The following is a 26,026-nucleotide window of genomic DNA, read 5'->3' on the forward strand; positions in this document are numbered from 1 at the left end:
CGAACACGACCAACAAAAAACTGTCAATCTACCCGCGGCGACCTTCAGCAGCTACCGGGAGGGTTGATTCTGGCGGATCTGAGTAGGGTGGCGCCCCCGGCGGCAACACTGTTTTGATGGACGGATCTTCGTCGTCGCCGTCGCATGCAAATGTGTGTGACATCATCCCATCCCGTCGGCCCCAGGGGGAAAGGGTGACATTTGTGCGCATCGCTCGTCGCCAGTTCCGGGACGCAGCGTGTTGTTGTCGGCGTGGGAATCGCGGAAATTTGGAAGACATTTGATCGCCAGTTTGATGCGATCATGCGATCATAGCATAATTGATTATGCTTGCTGTCGGTGGTGCTACCTTTCTGGTTACAATTCGTTTTATTAATTTGAGAACGAAAATGAACTCTGGTCTTCTGGTCCAGGTTTGTTGACACGCAAATAGTACTGCTCTAAGCCTTAGTCAAGGGTGTGACCAAGCAAATTAATTACTCAGGAACAGGAGCGATTATTTTCACAATTTATGTTACGCTTGGCCTTTCCCAGCTCCGGCATATTTAATCGGCTACATGTAGCTTATAATAGACCGTCTCACTTAATACCTTATGCTGTCTTACACAGCCACAACTTACAAGGATACAAAGGATAGTTAACGGAACTCTGGCCGATCACGGCCCCGAGTCAGAGGAACCCCATAAACAAAGGCCGGGCGAGTAAAAATACTCCAACCAACCAACCCAAGCCCACCAACAAAAGACCCAATCTCGAGGAGCTCGGGCTTCCTGGTTCTTGATTTTACTGTCGCCCGGGTTTTTTTTTTGCTTCACAGCCACCACACTTTGACTGGCGACGGCGCATAAATCTGTGGCCAAGGTGTGGCCCAGCCAGTAATAATAACACGCAAAACCGGTGCGCGGCCGAAAGAAATACTTGATCTTGCACACACTTTGCATAGTCCGGTGAGTGATCGAGAGCGATCGACGGGTCTGTCTGACGGGGCCCCCGGGTGTTAATATTCCTTGCCCGACGACTCCCCTCCCCCTTCCCCCCATCCGCTGCTGCGTCGTCGAAAACCATTAGCATTAGGCATGCTACTGTGCTGCGCCTGTAAACTCCGGTTTCGCCGCCGGGCGTCGTCTGAAATTGAATTTTAACAATCACCTTCTCACTCCGGCTCCTCGGGCCTTCGATCGAGCTGCGTATCCTGCGTGGTGTGCCTTGGGTCCCCCTCCCGCGGGAATGCAATAAATCTTCGCCATTGCGGCTCCTCCCAAAACACTGCATAATGTGACGTTTGGGGCCAGGAAACCGGGATGCCACGCAGGGCAGCGAAATGGGTAATTGATTTCCTTCGATCAGGTCTCGCGCGCTGGGTAATTGAGGTTTTCGGGGGGTCGGTTTTTAAATCATGGGCTGCGAAAGGGGCGGCTGAGCGAAACCGCAACGGTGCTTTCGAGAAAGGGGGCAACAATTTTCGAACATCCTGGAGCAGGTTCGTGACAATGGCCGTCGGTTCGTTAGGAGTCGTTAATTCCTTCCTCCGCCTGCGCCCGCACTCGCGCCGATGCCGATAATCTCTCCACGACGACGGCAGCGGCCCGCAAACCCCCCAGGGGGTGAGGACGATAGGAATCTTGACGTTTGGGTGACGCGTGCGCGCTAGACACAACACGGGTCGTGGCGTCGTCGTGTGGTACAGCACCGTGTGGTCGCTTCGTTTCGGCCCTCACCCTCCGGGTTTCTTTCCGGCCTGGCCGACACGGCGACGACCATTGAAGAACAATAGCAAATTAACAGCTGTCGTAGGTCGACCTCTTTGGCCAGCCCGCTGGAACCGTCGTGGGTAGCGCAGCGCACCTTGGCAAAGAATGCGCCTCCACCGTGCGCGGCGCGGGTTAGGGCTTCAGCTTCAGCTTGAGCTCTAGATTCTGCCCCGTTGCCAGCGTGGTGCAAAGATTGATTGCATTCGGAAGCCTACGCTACGGCCAGTCGCACGGGGTTGCGTTCTTGCGCCGCGCAACAGCATTCTTGGCCCGAAAGGGCAGGGCGGAGCACCGAGGGCTTACGGCTCAGTGCACAGTGAGGGCGTCTGCACGCTACGCGCGTCCGTTGCGCGGGTCCGAGAATGTCGATGGCCGGCGTGCGATATGTTTCACGCGACATCATTAGACCATCGCGCAGAACGGTTGTCAATTAGAGACGCGGACGCAAACACAATGGGACGAGCTGGCCTCCTATACGCTGGGGTCACTCATAATGAGAGAGACATTCGTAATAACTGCGAGCCCAAAACCGTCCCAAAAGAAGGTCGAAGGTGGATCTATGTGCGCGAATATTTACGGGTTTTTTTTAGCTTCCAGCGAATTAACTAATGACGGTTGGATGGTTGGGTTTGGCCGAAGAATTGGCGAGCGTTAGAAGAACCGCAAACCTGGCTGGCGATTCCGATTTGCATTCTTTCGTCCTTAGGCCTTCTTCACAAGATTCGCCATCGACCGAGGGCGTCAGGGTGCGGTTCTTGTTTGATGTCTTGCCGTTTTTTTTTGCACAAAACCCGACCGTAAGGTTAAGCGCTGCCATTATATGGTTCACCCATTGTGTGATGCAAGACGCATGTGTGGTTTCGCTTTTGGTCTACTATCGACCAGCGCGGACGACGAGCCACACCAAACCAAACCACCGGTGGGCAATTATCATTAGAGCGCACCACCACCAGAGAGTACCCAACAACGAACGCGAAAGCCGAACAAAACGCTTACGAGATCGCCCGCCGAAACATGCCGGTTACGAAACCGCGACGCGACGCGACGCGAGGCCAGCGCCAAGATGCCAGCGGAATGGAGTTTAGGAAAATTTAATTACGGCCCATCAAATGTGACGATCCACGGTGCACGTGCGCGGTCCTCCGAGCGGGCTCCGCGGGCTCATATTGCAGCGTGGGCCAATTTTGTTTTCATTTCAATTAAAACCTTACACCGCATCCGGTTCCCGGTTGCTCGGTCGTTCGAAGTGAAAACGAAAGCTGGCAACATTTGGATGTTTTATGGGATTTTTATGCGGCGGCACCGGGCCGAAGCCGAACCGTTCCTCCTGTTTGGGGCGGTTGCGCTCCTTTTCCAGCTGCTGCTACACACGCCCGAGCGCAGTGCGATCTCCTGCGCCAGCTGGGAAAGGTCAGACAAAACTCGATGCCATTTTGCACAAAAACGGTAAATTTTATTATTAAAATCTGGCAAAGTCGTTTTTTGTGTGTGTGCGTCGTTCGCCGTGGTTTCGATCGAACCGCCGATGGATCATTTAAATCGGACCTTGAACAATGGAGCCACGAAACATCCTCGCCCCGTGCGTGTTTATGTAAAAGTGCTCGATCGAGTACAGTGTGCCGTTGTGCCAACTATTAGGGCTGTCCTGTACATTATTTTTAATAATGCTTACAACCATTTACTGCGCGCACCGGTGCGTGTGTGTGCGCACCGCTCGATCGTAGGATATTGTTACAGCTCCCGGTACACGAGCCTGTTTTTTTCCGCTCCACACTTTCCTATGCATGGCCTCACGCCGTACCGCTCCATGTGCATGTGTTCCTGTTCGAATAGAGCTAATGTAACTTTCTCTTTCAATTGTGGCGGAAGAGGGTACGGCGCGGAAGAGCGGGGTGGGCGCCAAGAGTAATGGCGCACTTTTTCTGTGGACAACCGTCCGCTCCCCTCGCCCCCCAACGGCTTCAAATTTGAGCGAATTTTCAACGAAGCGCGGAACGATTCAAACGAAAGAGTTCAACAGCCGAGCAAGCGAGGAACGCCACCATTCGGAAATGGCAAATTACTAGGAAGGAGGTAACAGAAAGGTGACAGAAACCTTATGAATTACGTAGCATTGCGGCCTAGCACTTCTCAAGATCATCGAAGATCGGCTACGTTAGCCGGCAGGCGTTAGTAAGTAATTGAACATCGCCTTCTAGATTGCGCCTACTTTAAACCTGAAATACAGAGTAGGCCATTTAAAATAGAAGCATTTGTTTCTCAGCTCAGCATCATTATTGTCTTCAAAAAAATACGACCCGATGATCATATCTGCGCAAATCGATAGCATAAAACCGAAACTTTTGTATGGCATTAGGTTGCCCGATACTTCCAGAAAATGCCCAGCCTGTCCCAAGCACAGAACGCTGCGGTTGCTGCGATCTCTAGCGTTAGAAAGTGACTTGCTTCTAATCTCGAGCGAACTTGAGGTAAGATCACTTTGGTTGATGAAATGTGCAGCGCCGGCACCCACCGAAGTGGCGTACTCGGGCGTAAAACTTTCAATTTCCACCATTCCATAATTGAACACCCTTTTATCGTGGGTGGTGGTCGTTAGGTCACAAACGGAATCGATATGCTGTAGCAGTTCAGGCCCTTTTCTGGTACAAAAGAAATCAATTTTCCGCCCGCCCAGCAATCGCGGGACGATGGAATTGAAAGTTTTATGCCTTTATTTTATCACTTTCGATTGCTGCAGTGTGGTTCGAATATGTGAACCCCAAAATGCGGTATGCTGCTGAAGGGTGAACGTCTCTGCTTCGGTTCGTTAGGTGAAGTGTATTGTCCGGTGCAATCTATGCCTTACCTCATGCCGTCGAACCCATCGTCGGACCCGTTGATCGTGAGGACTGGTGCGCGGGCGTACGCTTTCGCCACCCGGCGGTTCCGTTCGAAGACGATCACTTTGGCCCAGATTTCGTCGTCGATCTGTGTCCATTTGTCCAGCACTTCTTGAATGTGTTCCTGTAACGAAGCAGCAAATGTAGAACAAATGTTGGTTAGGAAAAACGGGAAGGCGATTTTTTGGTTCCCTCCGATTGAGAGATCATTTGATCATCAATTTAATTGCACTAAAAATAATGATGGCTACAACCCGCGAGATGCATGCGAGGCCCCTCGGTGATGTGGGCCCATAAAAGATCTCACGTTAATGTTGGCTAACACCCCGCCGCTGGCACGGTCCCACCGGTAGTAAACCGGATAGCACACTATCGATGTAGCGCCTGCGAACGCGAACATTTCTGGCTGGCTGTCTAGCTCCTTTCAAATGGCCAATCGTTGGCCGGGGTTTTCGCGCTCAGCGCAACAACTCGTTCGCACATTTACACCGACCGAAGCGAAGGTACGTTCTACTTTATCCCAGCGCCAGCAGCAGCAGCGGCAGATTAGGTGTATCTAATCGCCTTGCGCACCATTGTGCGCTTGGCGCACACCGACCCTATGTTGCCCGCGCAGCATAGTGAAGCATTTCGAAACGCGGGCGACTCGGTGGCCCAATCCGCGCCAGGTATGGGCGATCTAAATTTTATCTTCCCTTCACTATCGCGGGCTTGGCTTGGTAGTTGGTCTATTCTGTGTTGCGTTTTGGCGTCCCCTTGGCGCAACATAGCGTTTATGTTGGGTGGCGAGGTTTGGTGCGTCAGAATCAGCTGGGGTGACCCGCTACCCGTTCGCTTGCCGTTCACTTCTGGCTCGCTGGTGCTTAGAACTGTTTCGAAAGTTCACAGCTAGCTGGAGTGGAAAAACGGACAGAATGGACCCGCGGGTGTGCAATATGGCGCATTGGCGCTTGCCGTGCGATCCGTCAGTCAGACACGGACTATCACGACGGCCTTTAGTAGACCCCGCACAGATCGCGGATCGCGCGCCCGGGCGTCGTAATTTATTGGCATGCCAGTGGGTCCAGGATCGGTTACCGAGAGCCGACGGTCCGGTCACATTAACGCCATTAAACGTTTGCGCCGCGAGCGGATCGATAAAACATCGGTACCGTGAGTGTGTGGGCTCCTGAGGGAGGATACAAGATAAGCGATTCACACCCAAGCCGCCCCGAGAGCCAGTCTCGAGCAGGAAGTACGAGCTCAGAACGAGTTCAGAAGCACGTAGAGAGCAAGCAAGAAGTTGAGAGCCTGGCTCGAGGCACTTCTAGGTGATAATAAGAGTGGCCGCAATGTCCCGACTCCGGCACCCCGGGGGGGTTGGGGATGCCGAGGATGTAACACGTCGTTTGATAGTCGTTAATTCATGTACCCATTCGCTGAAGTGACAAGCCGGTCGTGATCAAAAGGATTCGCTCGGATCGGTGTTAAACTGCCACGGGGCTCCATTAATCGGGCTGGATACTGGCGCTGGTCATCGTTTCCCGTGCCAGTGTGTATCGAATTGAATCGGGAACGCCAGTATCTTCATCCTAGTGTTCCGGGCTCTGTTTTCTAATGAAAATATCTCCCCATAATTGGCATCGTTTAAATTATCCAATTGCTACAAATTGTTCGCCCCTTCGGGGAGCATATGCAGAGGATTCGTTTGTGGTTGCCTCTCTTGAGATTCGTTATTTTTTCATCCCAAAAAATCCCAACATGAAAGGCACTGCCCGCGTGACAGCAGAAAGGGCCTTCAAAAGGAGAGTGATGCCGTTTCACTTCAAACACTTCGCTTCTTCGCGCACCGATGGCCCGCGGGACCCTCGCTTTTATTTGTTATTATATTCAATTTTGAAATTATTATCGTGATTAGCGGGTTCGGTTCGCTTCGGCTCCGGCTCTCTTGGCCGGGGCCCGGTATGTGTGGTCTCGCCCTGATAGTGAGCCGGTTTCGGTAACTTCGCTGGGTGGGTACTTTTTGCCACCACCACCACCAAACATTACTTCTTATCATTGGGCCCTTTCTCACTCGAAGTGAAGTCAACGTACGCGTCGGCAAGGATGACCTTCTGCCGGACACGGCTGAAGTCTGTTCGCGGTGCACATATGCCCGCGGGCAAACTGACGGTCGCCAGTGAAGGTGAATCATTACAGATCAATTATCCTGCGGGCAGAAAATGACAACTGACAAGAAGAAGCGTCCACTGGATTGTTAACATATTTTTAAAAACTATTAACAGTTTATTAAAAGAGATTTAGTTTAAACTATTTTTCAAAATTCGTTTCAACTCGTCATTCATTTCATTGGTTTCGACTTATATTAAGTCAACCGATCGACCCGCTTCTAGGGGGATACGAGCGACCAGTGTCCGAAAGTCAAACATCCTGCTAACCCTCACGCTGTGTACATGTTATTGGAAGATCCCTTTCATCATCATCATCATCGTTATTTGGCTCGTTGTTATGGAACCGTGGGGTCCATTACGGGGTGTATTTTTTTTTTCAGAGAAAAAGGAGAGCATTTTACGACGAGTGTTATCGAGCATAATGGCACACAGACACACGGGCGAAAAAAGCGACAATCATTATAATAAAGGACCAAACGAGCTGATAAAGGATCCAGGTGAAGAAGAGGTAAATTAATTTGTTACATATCGCCACGGTCGCGGCCGACTGGAGGATGTGCATCTTATTCCGCGCGCATGTTAGCTTGGCCCATGTCAATAACCTGACACACCGATCCCCAATCTCGCGGCGGGGCCTTCTGAGATTGGGTGTTGGTTTGGTTTGAAAGGAGCGCCCAGCGTGTGTGAAATTGAACGCTGGAATGTCAGGGTCTGTGCTGCTGAGGCTTTCTGATTTTGATACTTCGGAGTGCCAATTGGTCTGTGTCTGTGTTTTTTTTTTGCTTCCGCGCGGACCCCGTGACCATAATTTAACAACTCGAGAACGGAATGACCCACCCTGTCGAGCACTTCAAATCGATGGATTATGCGCGATAGAGAAGGCTCGCTCGGTGACCTTCGAGCGGAACCTCATTTTCCGTTCACCACCATCCGTCAGAAATCAAGAAAGGTTGTGTCAAAGTCGACGCAAATCGCTCCCACCGCTACTTGGGCGGCCAGCCAGTCTATATGCTCCAGTTTGGTCACACCCTCATCCAAATCGGAATCAAAGTCGGCGCCGTGGTCGTCCTTGACAGTTCGAACGTTCGGTGATGGCGGCGAACCGAATTGAAGGCTCGCTTTGAATCGGATCGAAACCGATCCGCAACTCAAATCTCGCCCATTTTGTACCAATCCACTGTGTAACGGCGCCCGGTTCCCGGAGTGGGTGGGTGACACTATTTTGAAGGTCTTTCGGTGATCACCGATCCGCCCGACTGCCAGCTGTTGTTTCGTGCCGGGTGAAGCGAATCGATCCAGCGACCGCACAACGGAAACGAATTGCTCAACCCCGTTGATCCGTGCGCACGGCAATGGAAACCGACCACCGGATTTATGATCCATATGGCAGTGTGGCGGTAGTCCATTATAAGTGGATTGACCACCATCGCCGGGCCAGGCGAAAACGGGACCCCCGTCCACTCAAATAACCCCTTTCTAGGTTATTAGGCTTCACCGCTGAGGTGCCGTTCCGGAGCTTCCGAGACGCCGACGACTGCTGCGAGCTTTGACCATAACTTGGCATGCGTAATTATTGGGTTACAGAGAGAGAGAGAGCGAGAGAGAGTGAGGCCTGCCGTGTGTCAACAAAACGGCTGTCAAGTGAGCTGGAAACTAACGGGCCCACCCCCCGTGATCTGGCCATCGCGCGTGGTTCTTATGGCCCGCGCCCGTGTGCGCACGCTCCGGCGCACCGAGCAAATCAATTCGGTGTGGTCTATAAATCAGATTAGATTGCTCCGGCCGACCCAGGGGAGCTCTCCGACTTCTCCCGCACACAAAGTGTCCTTCAAGCCTCCCGGGAATGCGGCCATTTTTGCTGCGCGCGCGCGTGCTCAGTGAATGTCGACCGTTTTCTGGCCGCCCAGAAGTGAGCCGCGCAGCGGATTGACGCGTAGCTGGCGCCCGAGTGTCCTAGCCGCCGCCGAGCTGCTGGGAGTTCATATTTTTCAACTCCGAACGTTATGGCCCTCGGAACCTATAAATCGTCGAGTCGAGCCCGCCGAGTGACTCAACCAAACAACCCGGTGCCAAGTGTGTGAGGGAATTCTTTCTTTCGGCGCCGGGAGGTTAGCCTGTCCTTGGGCTGATTGGGCCGAGTTGACGGGGCCAATTGAATTGATCGGAATGGCGCCCCCAGCTAAGAATGCTGCACTGCGCGAGCTGTCTTTATGTCGGACTAAGGATTTATATGCAATCCATTGCGCATTACCGATGTACATGCTTAAAAGAGGGATTCAGATTCAGAAGGTCTATTTATATTTGCCAAAAAATACAATACTCCGTAAGGGGAAGGTTTGAAAGCTTTCCTAAACTAAACTTACATTTTGAGTGGAATTCGTTGCAAGAAATCGGTCAACATAACATACGAATAAAATTTTTATATGAATCGGTACATTGGGGTTTTTATCCGTGCCGAAAAATTGATCCAAAAAAACTCCCTCCCGGAAAGCTTTCCTCGTGATGGAATTTTAATGGCCCATAAACTCAACTACAAGCCTCGAATGAGCATCAAATCCGCAAGCCTTAGCCTCCTGTGACCTTTTTCTAATCCCTCCGTTGGAAGTTCCATAACGATGTACGATGTTTCTTGACAGTTAGAAAGAAACGTCAAACGTCGCCACGGTTGACACTTGGTAGATGCTTATTTGGAAAAAGGTTTAATGAAACATTTTTGAAGAACTTTAACTCCATTTTTGGAGTTTGGAAACTCTGCGTACTTTCGTACTATTGTGCTCGTCGGGAATTTATCAATTTTTCATCGCTTCAGCTCAACGCTTGATGAGATCCAACTCCAAAACATGAACTCAACACACACAGAGCTTCTTATGCAGCTTCTTATGGGCCAGCCAGCCGAACCGAATCAGCCCGAACCGGTTGCACTGAGGCCGAAATTATGCTAATGAAGCTGATAAGCAATTATGCTGATTGGATGCTGTGAATCTGGCACACAGTCAGTGTGTGGAAAGCAAACAACAATACAGACACCCCAAAAAGTGGTACTAGGGCAGTAGCAGAAACCCGGGCTGCTTCTGTTGTTGCCGCAATCCGTACGGTTAACAATGATCCGTTGTTTGTTTGGTTTGGCGGCGTGCACTAGTGCTCTGGATCCGCTATCAGCGATCCAGCCCATCAGACCTACAAACCATAATTAAAGTTCACCAACACACACACAGCAACAGATCCGTGGCACGGTTTTTGGCACGGAATTGCGTTCTGTGAGTGAGTTCGATTACGCAAAGCCCAGTCGAGTAGCAGATCAACTCGGCGTCAGAAAGTTAAGCCCAACAAAACCCCCTGAGCCTGATCGGTAGCATAAATGCATCCCTGGAATCGGCATCGCAAAAGCACGATGGCGGCCAAGATTATCGAACGCGACCCGTTCGCGTTCCTGGCCGTTCCTTCTCGACGTCGGCCCGACCGTCGGTCGGTCGCAGTCAATCAGGAAGCGTTTAATAAAGTGGAGTGTCATGTCACCGGTTTAATCTCCGGGACACCTCTCCGCCCGTGGGGGCCGTGGTCCTGCGGGCAAACCGGGTCCGGGTCCACTCAAAGGTGAAGGAATCTCCGCTGTAATGATGTTCGATTTTTAACACCTTCCAGCCCCCGGCCCCGGGGGCGGAAACACGGCTTACACGCCGGCCGCCCTATCTCTCTCTCTCAAGGACACGCCACGCCGTAATTGATTGGTAAATTAATTGACTTGAACAAGAACTCCATTTGGTGTGCATCTCCTGGCGGCCGACCGTTTTGCTACGGGGCCAGGCCCGTAAGGATCTCTCTCTGTCGCGCGCGCGCCCGCTGGTCAAGTCTGGCCATTACACTAGTTTGTGTATCTTGACTACGAATCAATCATGCTCGGCTTGGCCGTTGCGCCCGCTGCATAACGAGAAGCGTGATTAAGTGTTTCTTTCTTTCTGTATCTCTAGGTCCCTAGGCACAAGGCATCGGCTGCGATTTTATCCAACGTTCATCTGTATCAATTATTTCCCCTCCCAGGACGGCGGACAGGACACTGGATGTGCGATGCGTGTCATTCTGTCCCGCGCACCATCGGTGAACTCCAAAGGGTCCTGATCGGAGTTGCGTGCGATCTCGGCATAAACGTTCCTAATTGTCCGCACAGGAACTGCCCGGCCGCTCATGCAGTGTGTGTGCGCATGCGCAAAACGCATTCGCGCATCATCGTGTACAATATGGCGACAGCCCGCCCCGTGTAGGCCCCGTTCTGGAGCTGGGTTTCCTGACCGGACCAGCGGATGGCTGGCAGGTCAAGTTATGATTTTAATTGCGTTCGCGGGGCGCGATTATTTGCGTTCACGCACGCACGTTATTGCGCACGCTCATGCGCGTCATGTACGGCGTCCCCCCGAGAGGCGGCGCCATCGGGGTCCTCTCGGCAAGGATTGCTGCACGCATTGCTGGTCGCTGGTGCCCCGGCCACATACGAGCCTTAATTCGGTGCCTTTGTTTTACCATCTGCTTAAATGCAGTTTATATTCACCAGGCACGCCACGTCGCGAGAGTGTCCCTAAATTTAGGGGGTTAACCTCGTGCCGGCAACATTAACAACGCTGCGCGAAACGCAAAAAACAGGGTCGCCAACATCGGCACATAAAACGGGTGCGGCCTGCGACCCTGCGGCGGGCCGCACGAGATAGGATCTCCGAAGCCCCGTAGCCGATCGTCAATTTACTATCACTCAACGCGGCGGCGGCACACACAATGGTCGCGGCGGCCGCACAATGGTTGGAATGTAATAAACGAGCTACGATCCGTATCTGCCAGAGGTATGCGAAACTTCTGCACTGACGGTGCACACTCGCCTCGATCGAAGATCTGATCCGGCCCGGAAAATCCCCACTTTTTGGGCTCTGGCGCAACCGCGCCTGGGTCCTGTGTGCGCGGCATCCTGCTAGATGCTAATCAGCCGACGGTAGCCAGCTAATTTAGTAGCGATCGAGTCGCCGGTTCCGTTCGTTAACCGGCGCTGCACCTGCTCCGAAGGCAATACTTAATAGGGAATTGTTGTCCACCATCGGGGCATTGTAGGAAGGCCTTAGTCTAGCGTCCCCCGAGCCCTGAGAGAGCTACCCAAATCCAATCAATCGTACAAAAAACGCTCGACTCGGGTCTCTAGCTCCCTGCAGTGCAGTGGATTGAATTGCTGCGCTGGTCTAAACCTGGGCCAAGCATAATTGGCCCGCGCGGTGAAAGTTTTATTATTATTTGCTGCACACAAATCGCCACTCAAGACACTGGTGCATAAACTTTCACAAGCGGGACCGAACCATTTGGTCTTAAACACTAACTTACCAACCGCTTTGTTCAACTCTGCGCCGCCGTGTGGCCAACAAAAAGGTACACGCGTTTTTTTCCGGTGCACCCTCCTTTGACCGATGCTCTAATCGGACAAATCGGCGACAAGGTCACCGACGACGACGACGATGTCTGGCGACGTCTGCAGCGTTCGCTTTCGCATCGGGAGTGGTCGCCGCGCCGTAAGGACATGGCCACAAATTTGCCACGCTGGCAATCATAAATACATGATCAATGTCTCGTACGGTCTCTCTCCCTCTCTCTCTCTCTCTCTCTGTCGGAGTGGCTCTTGATTCCCTTTTGGCCTTGTTACTGTCAACGTATGTCAGCTGGATGTCGACCGCGCGGCCAGTTCCACGAAGACGCTCCGTCCCGGCGTGCGGCTCCCTTATCTTCGCGATGAGTTATGATTACGGAAGACATGCCGAGGCGCGGGAGTCGCGTTCGAGGAAACCGAAGGCAGCACCAGCACCAGCAGCAGGCAATCTTTATGTACTTTAATGGATATCACTTGGCTGTCATCTTTGGCCACGGCCCAAGTGCTTCGTGCCGTGCCGTGCGTGCCTTTTTATGCGTCGCAAAAAGAAAAGAAGCGACACAAACAAAAAAGTGGATGCTAAAAAGGCCGATTCGGTTTTTGATGCACTTTGTCCTCCTGGATACACATACACAAGGTGCAGGGCGGACGGTACAAAACGGTCGTTTGTGCCGCGAAGGCCGGAGCCTCCGTTTCTAAGAAATGGCAGATCGGCATCGGTTTCGGTTGCGCCCGCAGAACTTTATTGGAACCAGGATGTTGTAAAATCGCGTCGTTCTTGTATCCTCGGCCGGCTTGACGGCTGCTGTTACGGGCGTAAAACAATCCGCCAAACCCCCGGCAATAACATAAGGCTTAATTTGATGGATAGTAAATGAAATCGCAGCAAATCCCTTTCCATGCAATCCTCGGCGTAAGTAAGCTTCATTGGACGTGCGTTGTGCGATTGTGATCAGGATCGAGTAATGAACTGCGACAACGCTTGGCCACGCGTTCAATCATCATTCTTAACCATACGCGTCAGCTTGGCGCGTACGTGTGCCCGCGGAAAGGCGGATCTGAATATCGCAGAACCTGCTCCAGCAGCCTTGGAATCGAAACTTCACCTCTCAGCTGGGGCGTTGCTGCTACTGTCCTCTCCGATTACTAGCGATTTTTGGGACCAAAATTAAGGACTTATTATGGAGAGCGATCCGGGTTTATGATACTCTGTCCATCACAACTAAGTCCCGGATGTCGGAATCATGTCCGGTTGGCGTACGTAGAAGAGAAACTACTCCGCCAAGCCAACTCTGCCGCCGCCTCCTGCGTATCACGGGCACATTCGGTATGCGTGAGTTATGGGCTCCATTAAATGTTATTACGGGACCGGCCGCGACATGCGCACCCTCTGTCGGCCGGGACGGTCCCCGTTCGATTTTATTCCGTGTTGTTGTGCTCATGTTCCGCCGGTGTTTTTGCCGACTCCAATCCGCTCTCTAGGATAGGCGGCTGCGGCTTGCTTTCGTCTTTAGGTAGTCCCCGCTTGATCCGCTTGATTGAAGACACAGCGCACCAAGACCGTTGGATGCGCTTTGCCGTGCCTTCACCGGCCCCCAAACAGGGCGTGGAGTGATGTTTGCAGATCCAGAACGGCGAAGGTTGGTGGCGTTTTTTTGTTGTCTCAGTCTCGAACCCCGGTGGGGGCCGATTAACGAAATGACTGCCATCACACAACGGAGGAAGCGCTACAAGTGCCAACTGGAGCCCCCTTGGAGGGGCTCCTTCTTAATCCGCGCCGGCTCCCGAGCGGACGACCGAACACGGACCGATAGTCGTTGTCATAATAATTCATACTTTATCCTTATTATTTTTTTAAGGAGTGTCCGGATCATGTCGGCGCTGTTGAGTGATATTAGCACTCGCCTTTGCGCGGTAGTGCAAGGCTCCGAGACGGTTGGCGAACAGGTTGGAGTCGTACAATGTTTATGCTGCAGTGCCTGGCATCCATGCTGTCAGCCAAGTCATCGACATGCTTGTTCTAAAATATCGACGACAAGCCGTGGCGTGGCTTATGCGCGCCTTGAAGGCGAAGTTCGTCCCATGTTCGCGTGCTCGAAACAAGGTGCAGCATCCGCAGTGGAATGTCCAGTAGAAGTTCGGATCGGTTCGGATCACGATGGCTTTTGCATCACGCGGCAGCGATCATCGGCGCATTATTGATATTTAACGGTCCTCTCTCTGTCTCTATCTCCTTACAAAACTCGAACGGTATCTGTCGGTTCGGTTTCCTTGGAAACGCCTTCAATCCAATTAAAAGACGTGATCTTAGACTTCTTTTTACGGGCGCGGGCTCATATTCGTCATGCTCCACGGTTACTTCGATTTAGCTCCGCGGCATACAAAGTCAAGCGAATAAAGCGCATTGGGCAGAGGAAAGCTCATTTGAATGATCTGCCGCCGATTAGAACGAAGACCTATGATTTAGTACTGCACACTGCACTTGATCGTTAGGTGTAAAGTGGTTTATCGTTAGGTTAATCGATCCTCCCTAGCAGACAGTTGTGTAGCGGATCCTTCTCAGTCAGCCAGTTCTGGCGCCGTCTCTTCGCAGACCCAAAAAATGGAGCGAAGCTGATCCAAAGGTCCGTTCTTCGTTCTATTATGAATCCCAGAGTTGTGGGTTTCACCCACGGACTACGGATGATTATGGTTTACTGCTGCAAGTAATGCGCCGGTAATTTTCGGGTTTTCGGCCTCCAATATCGACTGTGGGAAGTGTTTTGTTTGGATTCCCTTCCGTTTGGGATCCCGTTGCCAGCCTGGGCGAAAAACGTGCAGTACCGTTTGATGTGTTGATGATATGTTGCGATCACTTTATCACAATCATTCCCCGACGGCTCGTTAGAGAATCCGTTCGGTGTGACTGGACGCAGCAAGGCGTTGCATAAACCCTTCGTCACACGGATCACAATTGATGTGGCCACATACAGTACGCTGTACCTTATCTCGCTTTCTCGGCCATGCTGTCGTGACCATGCTGGCGGGGCGCAAGTGCAAGGTACGCACTAGCCCGTTGTGGTAGGATAATGGTTGGACCGTAAAAAAGTACGTTTACCATAAAAAGTGTAAATAAACAAACGTCGTACCACGTCGAATGAAAACATAATGGTTTTGGGGCTCGAAACCAATCACAAGTGTACCAACATTCGTTATGCAAGCGCCTGGGAGAACCACTAGCCGCGAGAGAGAGAGAGAGAGCGAGAGAGTTGGACGGCGGATTATGTTTGACCGATGTCGATGTCGATTATCTTTCGACGGACTGACGGCGACGAACTCTCTGCGCTGCGCTGTGTTGCTTGTTTAACAGTGTACGAAAACTGGTGGCCGCGGCCAACGTGGCCACAGACCCACATGTAGCGGTTCATTACACACATTGCAACACAGCAACAACCCCGTCCCCGCCTCCGCAGCAATAAGCCATAAGCCCCCCCTCGGCAGGGTTCGTCGCTCTTCGTGCCGTATTCGGGCGTTGAAGTCTTTCGTCGGACCGTGATTAAAACGTACGGACGGACCAGTTTCATTGCACCAAAAGCAAACAAATCGAGCAGGGGGATCATGTGGGCCGCACTCGGGGCCGAAAACGGGATAGGAACAATGCGCCTAACTACGCAAAGTGTCTCGGATTAACGGCGGTTTCCCGTGGCAATGTCAGTCGGTCAAACGCGCGGGACGGCCAACGGCCGATCGAAACAACAAACGCACGCCGTTTGCGCAAGAGCGCGAATTTTCCACACAAGTACCACCAATCCACCATCGTGCCCCGTTTTCCCATCATTAAGCTGTAAAAACAAATTATGGCGCCCGAAGCCATTTCACCATCGGGCCACCACGGCGTCTCGGCTCCGCACGCCCTCGATTGTCGAATTTGTTAACAAATTTATTATAGCGTTGTGTGGCACGCCTCAAGGCTGTTGACATTTCGGCGAAAAACGGCGCCCGGTCGGGTCGTGTGCCGATGGCGCACACGATTCGTGCATTACCGTTGTGTTGTTTCTACTCGCCAGAAACTTATGCGCTTATGCGCCGTCGATTCACCACCATCAGAACCAACGGTCGACGACAACGATTGATTCCGTACGGTTCCTGGACCGGCCGCCCCCTAAGGGCCGGCGGTGACAATTATCCGTCACTTATGTCCAAATAAATGGCGATGATATAACAACCCGCCTGCGGATCCTTCGGGCCACAAATAGGCACACACGGCGGCTCGATGTTTGTTTGCGCCGATGAAACTCTGCGTGGTTGGTGCGGAGTGGAGCGGAGTTTCAGTCACACGAAAACACTCGATTACGCGCCCTCCGGCCAGCTACCGGAGTGTAACCCAATTCTGGCCGTGGGTTGCATCCAAGTGCCAGCCAGCCAGCCCATTGCTCCATCGGCGCCCGGTGCCACCCACAACACGTGATCGCGGTCGTGAACCTCCTCCGTGTCCCAAAGAAACGCTTTACGGTGCGCGCGTAACTCCAGCCCTTACCCCACGCTGGTTGCCACCGTTTTGTGGACGAAAACGAGATCGTGCTTCGTGGCACAATTGTGAGAACTTTTCTCACTTTCTTGCTCAACTTTGCCCATTGGAATGGTTGGTCCAGTGCCTTTTTCCCGGTTGGGGTCAGATAGTGTACCGGGGTGGGACCGTTTTGGAGTGGCGCCCGCGGTAACGCTTGCTTTCTCTCCAAACAGGGTCGTATAATGTTAGTCGTTTCATTTCAATCGTGATTGCTTTAAAAAAGTAGAATTGAAATTGGGTTTAAAAATAGAAATTAGAATGTTTTGAGTAACGCCCGCCGGGAAGCTGCGTGCCTCCGAAGAGACGTTAGATTCCCATCGCACCCGGTTAGGTAATCGGTCCCCCTGATCCGACGTGTGCCGGTGGGAACCGGTGATAGACACCTCCCAACCACGCCCCACGATACGAACGGTGAAAATAAAGCGCCCCAAAAAACAATAGACTGACGACGCCTGACAAGTGTTTCGAATTGGTGCAAATTGTTTGCTGGTCCATTTGAGCCCGCAGCCCGTCAGAAACCTGACGTTGCCATGCAGCAAGTGTCTACTTTGTTTTTCTGTTTTGTGAATTTTCGTACAGTTTCGCTACGTCATGGCCAACGTTCACTTTCGCGCGCGCCTTTTATGCAACGACGACGATCGTGTTCATAACATTTGTCAACAGCGCCGAGGAATGCAAACCGTTTCGAATGCCCAACGCCTTTATGACAACCGATTCGATCGATGACTGATGATCCAGTCGATCACGAGCATCAACACCTCTCGCAGCACGTAGAAAGTTGTCGCACGTAATCCATTAGCATGTTGTTGCCGGGACCAGAAAGGGTCGGCGCGTTGTGGCGAAAAGGAATGCGTTTGATGATGGCATAAATGAAAAACCCGAAATAAAAGCAAAGCTTCCGACAAAAGAAAAGATCTTGACATGCTCACGACCGATTCACGACTCGGAAGGCATTCCCCACCAACTAGGGCTCCACTATGTCTGCCGCGGGCCCAACGGATTAATGCTTAACATGTTCGAACGCATTAAAACATAATCGATATAAAAAACGGGGAATCCGATCCGGTGTTTATGAATGGAAGGCTTCGCTCGAGATGACGGGGCGAAATTCTCGCTCTCGAGAACATCAGACCGCCGGTAATTATCTACTCTTCTTGAGAAAATGCTCAGCGAGGCGCTACAATAAATTGATCGGTTTAAGAATGCAAAGAATGTGTGTGTGTACGTGTGTGTGTATTGGTGGCAACCAAAGTTACCGATTGCTAATGGCTGGCATATGCACAAACCTAATTTTATTAAAAATGTGATCCCACAATTCATGCCACTGAGTCCCGTTGATTATCGTTAGTACACATTGTTGGTGAGGTACGTCGCAGTACGTTGACCTCACACTTTGGCAAAATTGGCTTAACGGTCCATTCCTTAACACCCAAACAATGCCCTCCACCAGAGCACGACAATGCGCGAATCGATTTTATCCTTCGGCGGCCATTTATAACCTGATTGCATAATTGCACCTACCGACACTTCCACGGACTTCTCCCCGCACAAAGGTGACTCGCTCAGCCACCTTTAGCGCCTTGATCCTTCTTAACGTAACGGCGCAAAGTTGACCGCATCGTGCATCGCTTCCAATCGAATCGGCCGCCTTGCGGTCCGCGAATCATTTATCATCGAAATCTTCCTGGGGCGGCTCAGAGAGAAAAAAACGAACCCCGGAATTCATATTGAGAATGTCCGCCAGGACACACGAGGGAGGCAAAAAAAAGTGGGCCGGCATTGGAAATAAAGTTTGATTAACTGACACCGAATTGATTTCGGCAAACATGAGCATGAGCACTGCGGTCGTTTTTTTTTCGCGCGCCCCATCTCACGCCAGGATCGATCGACCGGAAATGCTGATCGCCAGATCGAACCGAACCTTTGTGCGCAGAAACCGCGATTCGCGCGACCAAAACGAAGCGTGACCTTTTTGGTGGGCCCTCCCCAAAAGCAACAACAGGCCGTTTATGCTCGAGCGCGGCTGCAACAATCAAAACATGACAGTGCCCCTCAGTTCGCAATTTGGGTTACCATTCGACAAATAATTGCGAACCTGCCCGGCCTGGCCGAAGGCAACCGACATTTTATCTCGCGCCTGTGCGTCCGTTCCTTCGCGCCAGTGGTTCAATTTACCATCGACATAAATTATTCTTACACCTCTCGCCAGCGGAATATTACGGGTTGGCCCGTTACGGTCAGCGGCCGGACGAATTTTATCCCGCTCTCTCTCTCTCGCCCGTTGCTGGGGAAGTGCGTTCGATAAATTTCGGCGAAGATGTTGCGCAGGTTTTTCTTTTATTTTTCACCTGTGACCCGCGATGGAACGGACCCCCCCGGTCCCGGTTTCGGAACAAATTCATTTATAATGGACGACGACACCGAACAGAGAAATTATCGCAGGGCGTGAACGTTCTTCACGTGCACTTTTATGGCGCTCTTACCTCAGCAAAAAATCGTTGCTTGTAGTATGTAAATTCCTAACAAGAATGTATGTTGTTGCCGTTGGCCATTGTTGGGTTAATTTTTATTTGCATAAATTGTGGCTGATGTCATTATTAATGATGATTGAGGTTATGGCAGAGCCAACGACGAAGAACCGTGTTTACGACAACCCGTCGAGTGGGGTAGGCCATGAGAAAATTTTCCACGCCCGAGAGAGAGTCAAGGCTTGCTAGAATTTCTGAAGTCTGAACCGATGGCTTCCGATTCGATCGTCAAACGTCAACATATCTCTGTAGCTCGCGTTCATTTCATGCAGATCTTCATTTCGGTCGGTGGTTGTCGAAATGTTTCAATTAAAACCAAAGTTTCTACGCTCCTAAAAGGAATGGCGAACACATTTCTGCATCGGGCGCAGAGTTTGGAAAGGCGAATCCAAAAGCGAAGATCCGCTTTACCATTCTCCGTGCGCCAAATCGAGCGCTTGCGTCGGGGCTATCTTGATCAAGCGCCGGTTATGCAACGGCTTGCAGTACAGGGCTACCCATCAATCACCCGATTGCCGACGACGAGTCGACGAGTGCCGCCTTCGGAGGCGGATAAGTCGGTCCGTTAAATACGGGCGACCGAAAACGAAATGTCCTGCCCCGTTCGGAGACACCGTCGTCGTCGTCGTCGTCTTCGTCTTCGGAGCGGGATCCCAAAACGGGATCGATTTTTTTTGTCGTTTTCCTTTCTTGTTTTAATTGATTGCTCATTAGATGTATGTAAATTTTGCTAGCCCCACCATCGAGCCGCTTGTGCCATGCGCAGCATGTGAGCGATTTTCCTTCATGGCTGATCATGGCACCGAGGGTCCGCTTAATCTCTCTTTGTGCCGCTGCGAACGGCAAAGGGTGCTCGCGCGCTACACTTGATGCAATCTCTGCCCGGCCATTGCTCGTGGAGTTGAGTGCAACGCGCCTTTGCGCAATGCGGACGAACAGACTGCAACACATGATAAGCTTCGTGTGCACCCAAAATGAAGCATAAGAGGTTACTCCGGTTCGCTGTCGAAGGGAAAAGGGCCGGAAAATTGCACAATGCCCTTGACTAATCAATGGCTTCCTGGTAATGGGAGTTTTTCTCACAAATGAACCGTTTTGGAGAGGTTAGTTTACTGCGACGGATGGAGTGCAATAGATGGGCACAAACAGTGCCGTACTTCCGTTAAACACTCGATGCTTTGGCTTTTGACGGCCACGATTTAGCTTTGCATTTAGCTTTATCCTTTCCGATCCGATCTGATCACCAGCGCCAAACAGAAACCAGTTGCCAAAAGTAGGTTAAATTGAACATTTATTGGTAAAAAATTTCACCACCACCACGCGCAACGTAGAACGCACTCGAGGCCACGCAATTTCACTAACGGTACTCATACGTGCGAAATAAATCCCCAAACGATTACATAAACCCCGGGCCGAAACCCGGACCCGAAAAGGGGGTACCGGAACGTCGCCTCGGCGCAAAATTATTAAACACCTTGAGCCCTAAATTAACGGTTCATAAACCGCCCGCTTTCGGGGGTCCCAAATTGAACCGTGCACGCAACGCAACGCAGCGCACTCCACTAACCCACCGACGGAGGTAAATTAATCGCACAAGGACTCGCCCCGCCACGGAGAAGTCGAACCACTCGGAAATCAAATGTAACCGTAAATATTAAGACTACAATAAATCATATTTTCCTCGGTTCTTCGTTCTCGGTGGGTCACGGCGGCGCGGCGCGCAGTGTATAAATTCGCCAAACAGGACGCAGCAGCACGCCACCGGCACGACGGATGCGTCTGCGGGAGGTGAAACAAATCGACCGAACCGCAAACCTCCCTTCCCCACTACAGGTTGACCAACCTTTAACGAAACGTGTTTCGGAATTGCGTGTGACGTTCGTGTTTGTAGCCAGGCCGAAAAAAGCAAACGGGACCTTAGTCGAAACTGTCGAACAGGATTACGCTTTCGGCAAAGCCAATCACGCACGGGTCGAACTTTTCGGCTAGCGGATGGCAACTTTATGAATCGAAATTTACGGTTCTTTCCGTTGAGCGAACTGTAATTGACGGTATTTGATAATAAAAGTCCCATAACTCACCGGCGAGGCGCAATAAATCAATCGCAATCGGCGGGATGTTTCATAATCCAAAGTGTGACCTCGTTCTGTAGGAACCGGCTTCGTGGCGTAATGCGTGAAATTGAATTTCTTCCGGACACTCCGGACACCGTCCGCGGATGTGTGCCAAAAATTAGCCGGAGATGGTTCAATTAATTGTAATTTTCGTTGCTTCTTCGCACCGAGCTTTTGCGTGTGCCATTGACTCGTTCACACGTTTTCGCGGTTTGGCCTGTTTGGCCGGAGGGGGAAACAGTACCAATTTGCAGGTCTTGTTAATTAACGTCGCACGTCGACGGTTCAGTAGGTCCTCGCAACGAGGTCGCGACGCGTTGTCAATTGTCGGACGAGTATCGATTTCTTGTTTTAGAAAATTACATCTGCATCAGCCGAAAGAATGGATACGCACGTCCTTCAGTCGGCTGGTTCGTGGTGGGTCATTTTTGGAAAATTAAATTGACTTCCCACTCCCCAGCGTACTTCTGTTGGCCCTGCGCTCGTTATGACGAATGATGCCATTTCTAACAAACAAACAGCGCGGTTTTCATTCATGCGTCATTTTAAGATCCTTTCCGGAGGACCTCCCCACGGTGAGTCATCGACCGTCCAACAAACGCCTGGGGGCTCCGAAGCAAAGATTGCAGTGCAATTAGTTAACTAAATGCAGTTTTGGGGCCGTCGAAATGCGCCAACCGCCACGAAAAACGCGAATTTGCGCGGCACGAAAACGACTCACGAACGCGTGTTTCGTGTGTTTCTGCTGCGCTGCCGAAATTGACGGCCACTCGGTCGGCCGGGCCTGAGTGCCGGCAAGAGCAATAATAAAAATGATAAATCGTGCTAATGAGTTCGCTGAATTGATATAATTTACGGTTCATTTATCTTGCGCCGCAGAAAGCTGAACCCGCAACGCCGAAGAACTCTTGGTCCCAATTTAATGAGGAAACTGATTAAACGAAAGCAGCCTTGGCCTGGCCGGAGCCTGGCGCATGAACAGCAGCTGTAGTGCTGTAATTTGCTTTAAATTAATTTCACCCTTAACTAGTGCACGGTTCGTTGGTTGGCAACAAAATGGCGCCGCCGGCAGCAATTGTAACATCGTTACGTAACGCATTATTCGCAAAAACTGAAATTATTTCACCGAAATTCTCGGTGAAATGCGGCTCGGTGGCCTAGCTGGCCGGGTGCATCCGGCTGGCGCACAAACATAATGCTCGGTCAACGGGCGCCCGTAGTAGCAGCCAGGCAACATAAAAGTACCGTTGCTCTATCGTTTGTCTTCCGTGCGCGAGCATCTTTCATCACCTCGCGAAACGGCGCGCAACGAATTGATTTTAACGGATTCGGGATGCGGCGTTACGGACTGGCCACGGCCGTGTGGCTGTGGTGAGAAGTCGACGCGAGAGACCCAGCGAACCATTGCGAAGGTAATCATCGCGGGACAGGACGCGACGAACGCGGCGAAAGACTTGCGCGCGACGAGCACGACGACGACGACGACGACGAAGGCGATTCCGGGGCAAAAAGTAAACAGAAATCGATTTTCAAATTACTAGTAATTGGCTCGGCGCGATGCTCGTCTTCAGTACTAGGGTGGGCTGTGTTTCCTTTTGCTGCCGTTTCTCGCAGTGTTCCACAGGGCGTTCTCGGGCCGAACCCGAAACCATTCATCCGAATCCGCTGGCCGCTGCCGCATTATGTAACCGTGGAGTCCATCAATCGTCACCCTTTCGCCAGCACACTGTGCGCCAGTTCTAGTGCTCTCGGCCAGGGAACTGCGCCCTGACCACCCCGGATGTTGATCCGGCGATTTGTTTTATGCTTTATTGAAACAACTCGACCACTTACGACGGCGGTGGCGTCGTCTTCCGCTGGCCCGCCCAGAAAGAAAAGTGATTTCCAGGGCTCCGTCCGTTCCAGTGTGCGCGGCCCATCTTCGACCCACTACCACTACTAATCGCGGTGCCCCACGATGAGGTTACCGGCCAATTTGCCACGGTGTTGGCCAGTGAAAGTGAAGAAAGCTACGCTTGTAAAGGTGGTTGGTGGCCGGCTGCAAACAACAGCACCACAGCGCAGGCCAGAAGAAAACGATTAATTTTCCACTAATTGCTATCGGAAAACCTGGGTCCATGCAATGGCGCTATTGTTTGCCATCGGGCGGTTGGACGTGTCGATTTTGTGGCACTTCCTCGAACTGCCGGACGACAAGCAGCCGGAAACGGGCCGCTGTGGAAGGCTATTGCACTTGCACGGTCGGCTGTCGACCGAGCTGCATTAAATATGGTCCAACGGGCTGCTTTGATGAACCACCGATGGCAGCCACCCTATTTGCAACCCGTTATGCTGCGGTCGCTATATAGAACACGAGCTTCCTTTACTTACGATTTCGCCGCGCGTAAAACAACGTTCGGTTCGGCATTCCTTACCTAAAACGAAAAGAAGGCCGTGTATGAGTCCCGCGGGTTTTTGTTAGCATAAATTACCGGTGCAACAGCGCGCGGTCCGCAAAATGTTGCTCCCGAAACGTTGCTCCGGCTTCGGCCCGAGACAAATAATAATGAGCAACGAACAAATTGGCCCGACTGGCCCGAAAAACACGCTGTCGCCGACGACGCCCAACGGAGATCGAATATTATTATCTTCCAGGTCTTCTGTCTGGCCGCGGACGCAGCCTTCGTTGGCTATGTTTACTTTGACCCACCCAAATTATGGGTGTTATGGGCAACAGAACGAAACCCCGTCCTTTGGCGGACGCATTTTTTCAGGGGCTCCTTTGATGAGAGTGTGTGGATTGTGAGCGCCGATGCACCGAATGGCCCGTAATGACCGAACGGTTATTACGGGCTATCAGAGTAACATGTGTGGCGACTCCACCAGCTGCAGGAATAAATAAAGCCTGTCTAGCGGACAGTATTTAAACAAAGTCAACATCTCAGGAAGATGTCCGGAAAGATAGATCGCGTATTGTTTCATTCCACAACGAGCTGTAATGGCACACGTCATAAGCTGCCAAACATTTTTGGGATTTATACGTCACACGAAGCAAGATTTTCTTGAAGCTTTTGCATTTGAAGTAACAGAAGGAAAATTTCTCATTAACCAGTTTTACACTACACTACGTAGTGTACACTCTTCCAATCGGAGGGGGTAGTATTTTTGGTGCACAAAGGTTACGCACCATTACAAGGCGTGCAGGACAAAATGAGAGAGAGAGAGGGACCTTCAACTTCGTCCCATTATTTTCAGTGCGCGCACCGCAACAACTTCATAGGTCAAACTCATCAGCAAAAGGTCCACAAAATGGGTGAGAAAAAAAAAGACGAAACAATCAACGAGCCAGTGGCACACAGGCATTAGCATATTAGTGGTCAATTGCCAGCGTTTGGAGCTGAAATCTATGCTCGGCCGTAGCAGCCGCCGCATCGGTCATCATAAATCAAAGCTCCATATGTCTCGCCGTTGGATCGGGCTCGTGAAGATGAAGCGCACCTTTCCAAACCACAGCGGTTGACCTCCGTGTGGTTCCAGCAAACGCAAGTGTGCGCCGAACGTAAACTGTCTTTGCCCATCGCGCCATCGATTACGCACACGGCCAATTCATCAACCGGCCGGGCCCGAAAGGCAACAAGTGTTTTCCGCGCGCGACCCAGACGCGACCTTTACCTTTCGACTGCGCACGCAAATGTCACCATTCTCTGGTGCTAAATTTGTCAACCCCCTTGGTGAACGGCTCAAACGCCACGCCGGAAAATGCTGAATCCTTGGCCAGGTTCGTTTCGAGCAGAAGCTCCAACATTATCTTCCCATCTCACATCTGATCTGATATCTGCTGCGAAGATCGTGGTGAATGGCGGAAAATCTCAGAGTCATGAAGAAATAGTTTAATGATGCTAGATAATGTTAAGTGCCATTAAATGGCGAAATCGCAAAAGGAGTCGCTCCGGTGATGCAATAAATATTCTAGTGATTAAAACTCCGAGTTTCGGACTCAAAGTCTAAAGCCGAAGGCGATCAATGTTCGTAATGTATGTGAAACGAATAAGAGACCTAGACCGCGGCCACAATAGCACACATCTGAATGACTTGATGATGATGACAGGGCGCAAAGCACACCGCACAAAAGGAAGCACTAAAAGTGACCATTGTGGTGACCGCACGCTGGTCAACAGCTGCCCAGCATGCTTACCCTCAATTCGTTCGCCAAAACTTCCGCCGTTAATGTCGACTATTTTGCTGCGTCCCAGGCCCAGGTTCTCTTGTTACTGCCGCCGCCGGGCAACCCCCACCCCACCCGATCGCGATCGCGTCCATCCAAAACGTCCTTGTGAGCATATTAAATTACAGATATTTCTTGCACTTTTACTATTCCGGCGCGTTGTTACGTTACGTCGTCGCGGGCGCGATGGATTGGACCACGGCACGAGAAACTTGATCCGACACGACGGCGGCGACGGTGGCGGCGCGCCGTCCGGACGCCATTCACTTGGCGTCCAGTGAGGCCGAGAGGTCCGACACTTCGTGGAGCCAGTTTTGCAAGGCCTCTGCTCCGAAGCCTGGCTCCGGGAAACGGCCCGACCAGCTCGGTCCACTTTGCGCTCCGCTTGTGCCTTCGTTTGTGCACCTTTCGATTTCGTTTAGGTACGCTGTGGGGCGTATGTATTTTCGAACAGGG

The 26,026-nt window shown here is 51.6% G+C and overlaps 1 protein-coding gene across 2 annotated transcripts in view; it reads right to left on the reverse strand.

Moving 5' to 3' along the window:
- The window catches only part of LOC128269101 (uncharacterized), a 72,403-nt gene that overhangs the window by 12,371 nt on the left and 34,006 nt on the right, over nucleotides 1–26,026 (reverse strand). For both annotated transcript variants that reach the window (XM_053006462.1, XM_053006461.1), the window contains exon 3: nucleotides 4,597–4,754. In XM_053006462.1, coding sequence (XP_052862422.1) covers nucleotides 4,597–4,754 — 158 coding nt within the window. The remainder of the gene's footprint in view (nucleotides 1–4,596; nucleotides 4,755–26,026) is intronic.

The sequence above is a fragment of the Anopheles cruzii genome, chromosome 2 (genome assembly GCF_943734635.1).
Source record: "Anopheles cruzii chromosome 2, idAnoCruzAS_RS32_06, whole genome shotgun sequence".
Lineage (NCBI taxonomy): Eukaryota > Metazoa > Arthropoda > Insecta > Diptera > Culicidae > Anopheles > Anopheles cruzii.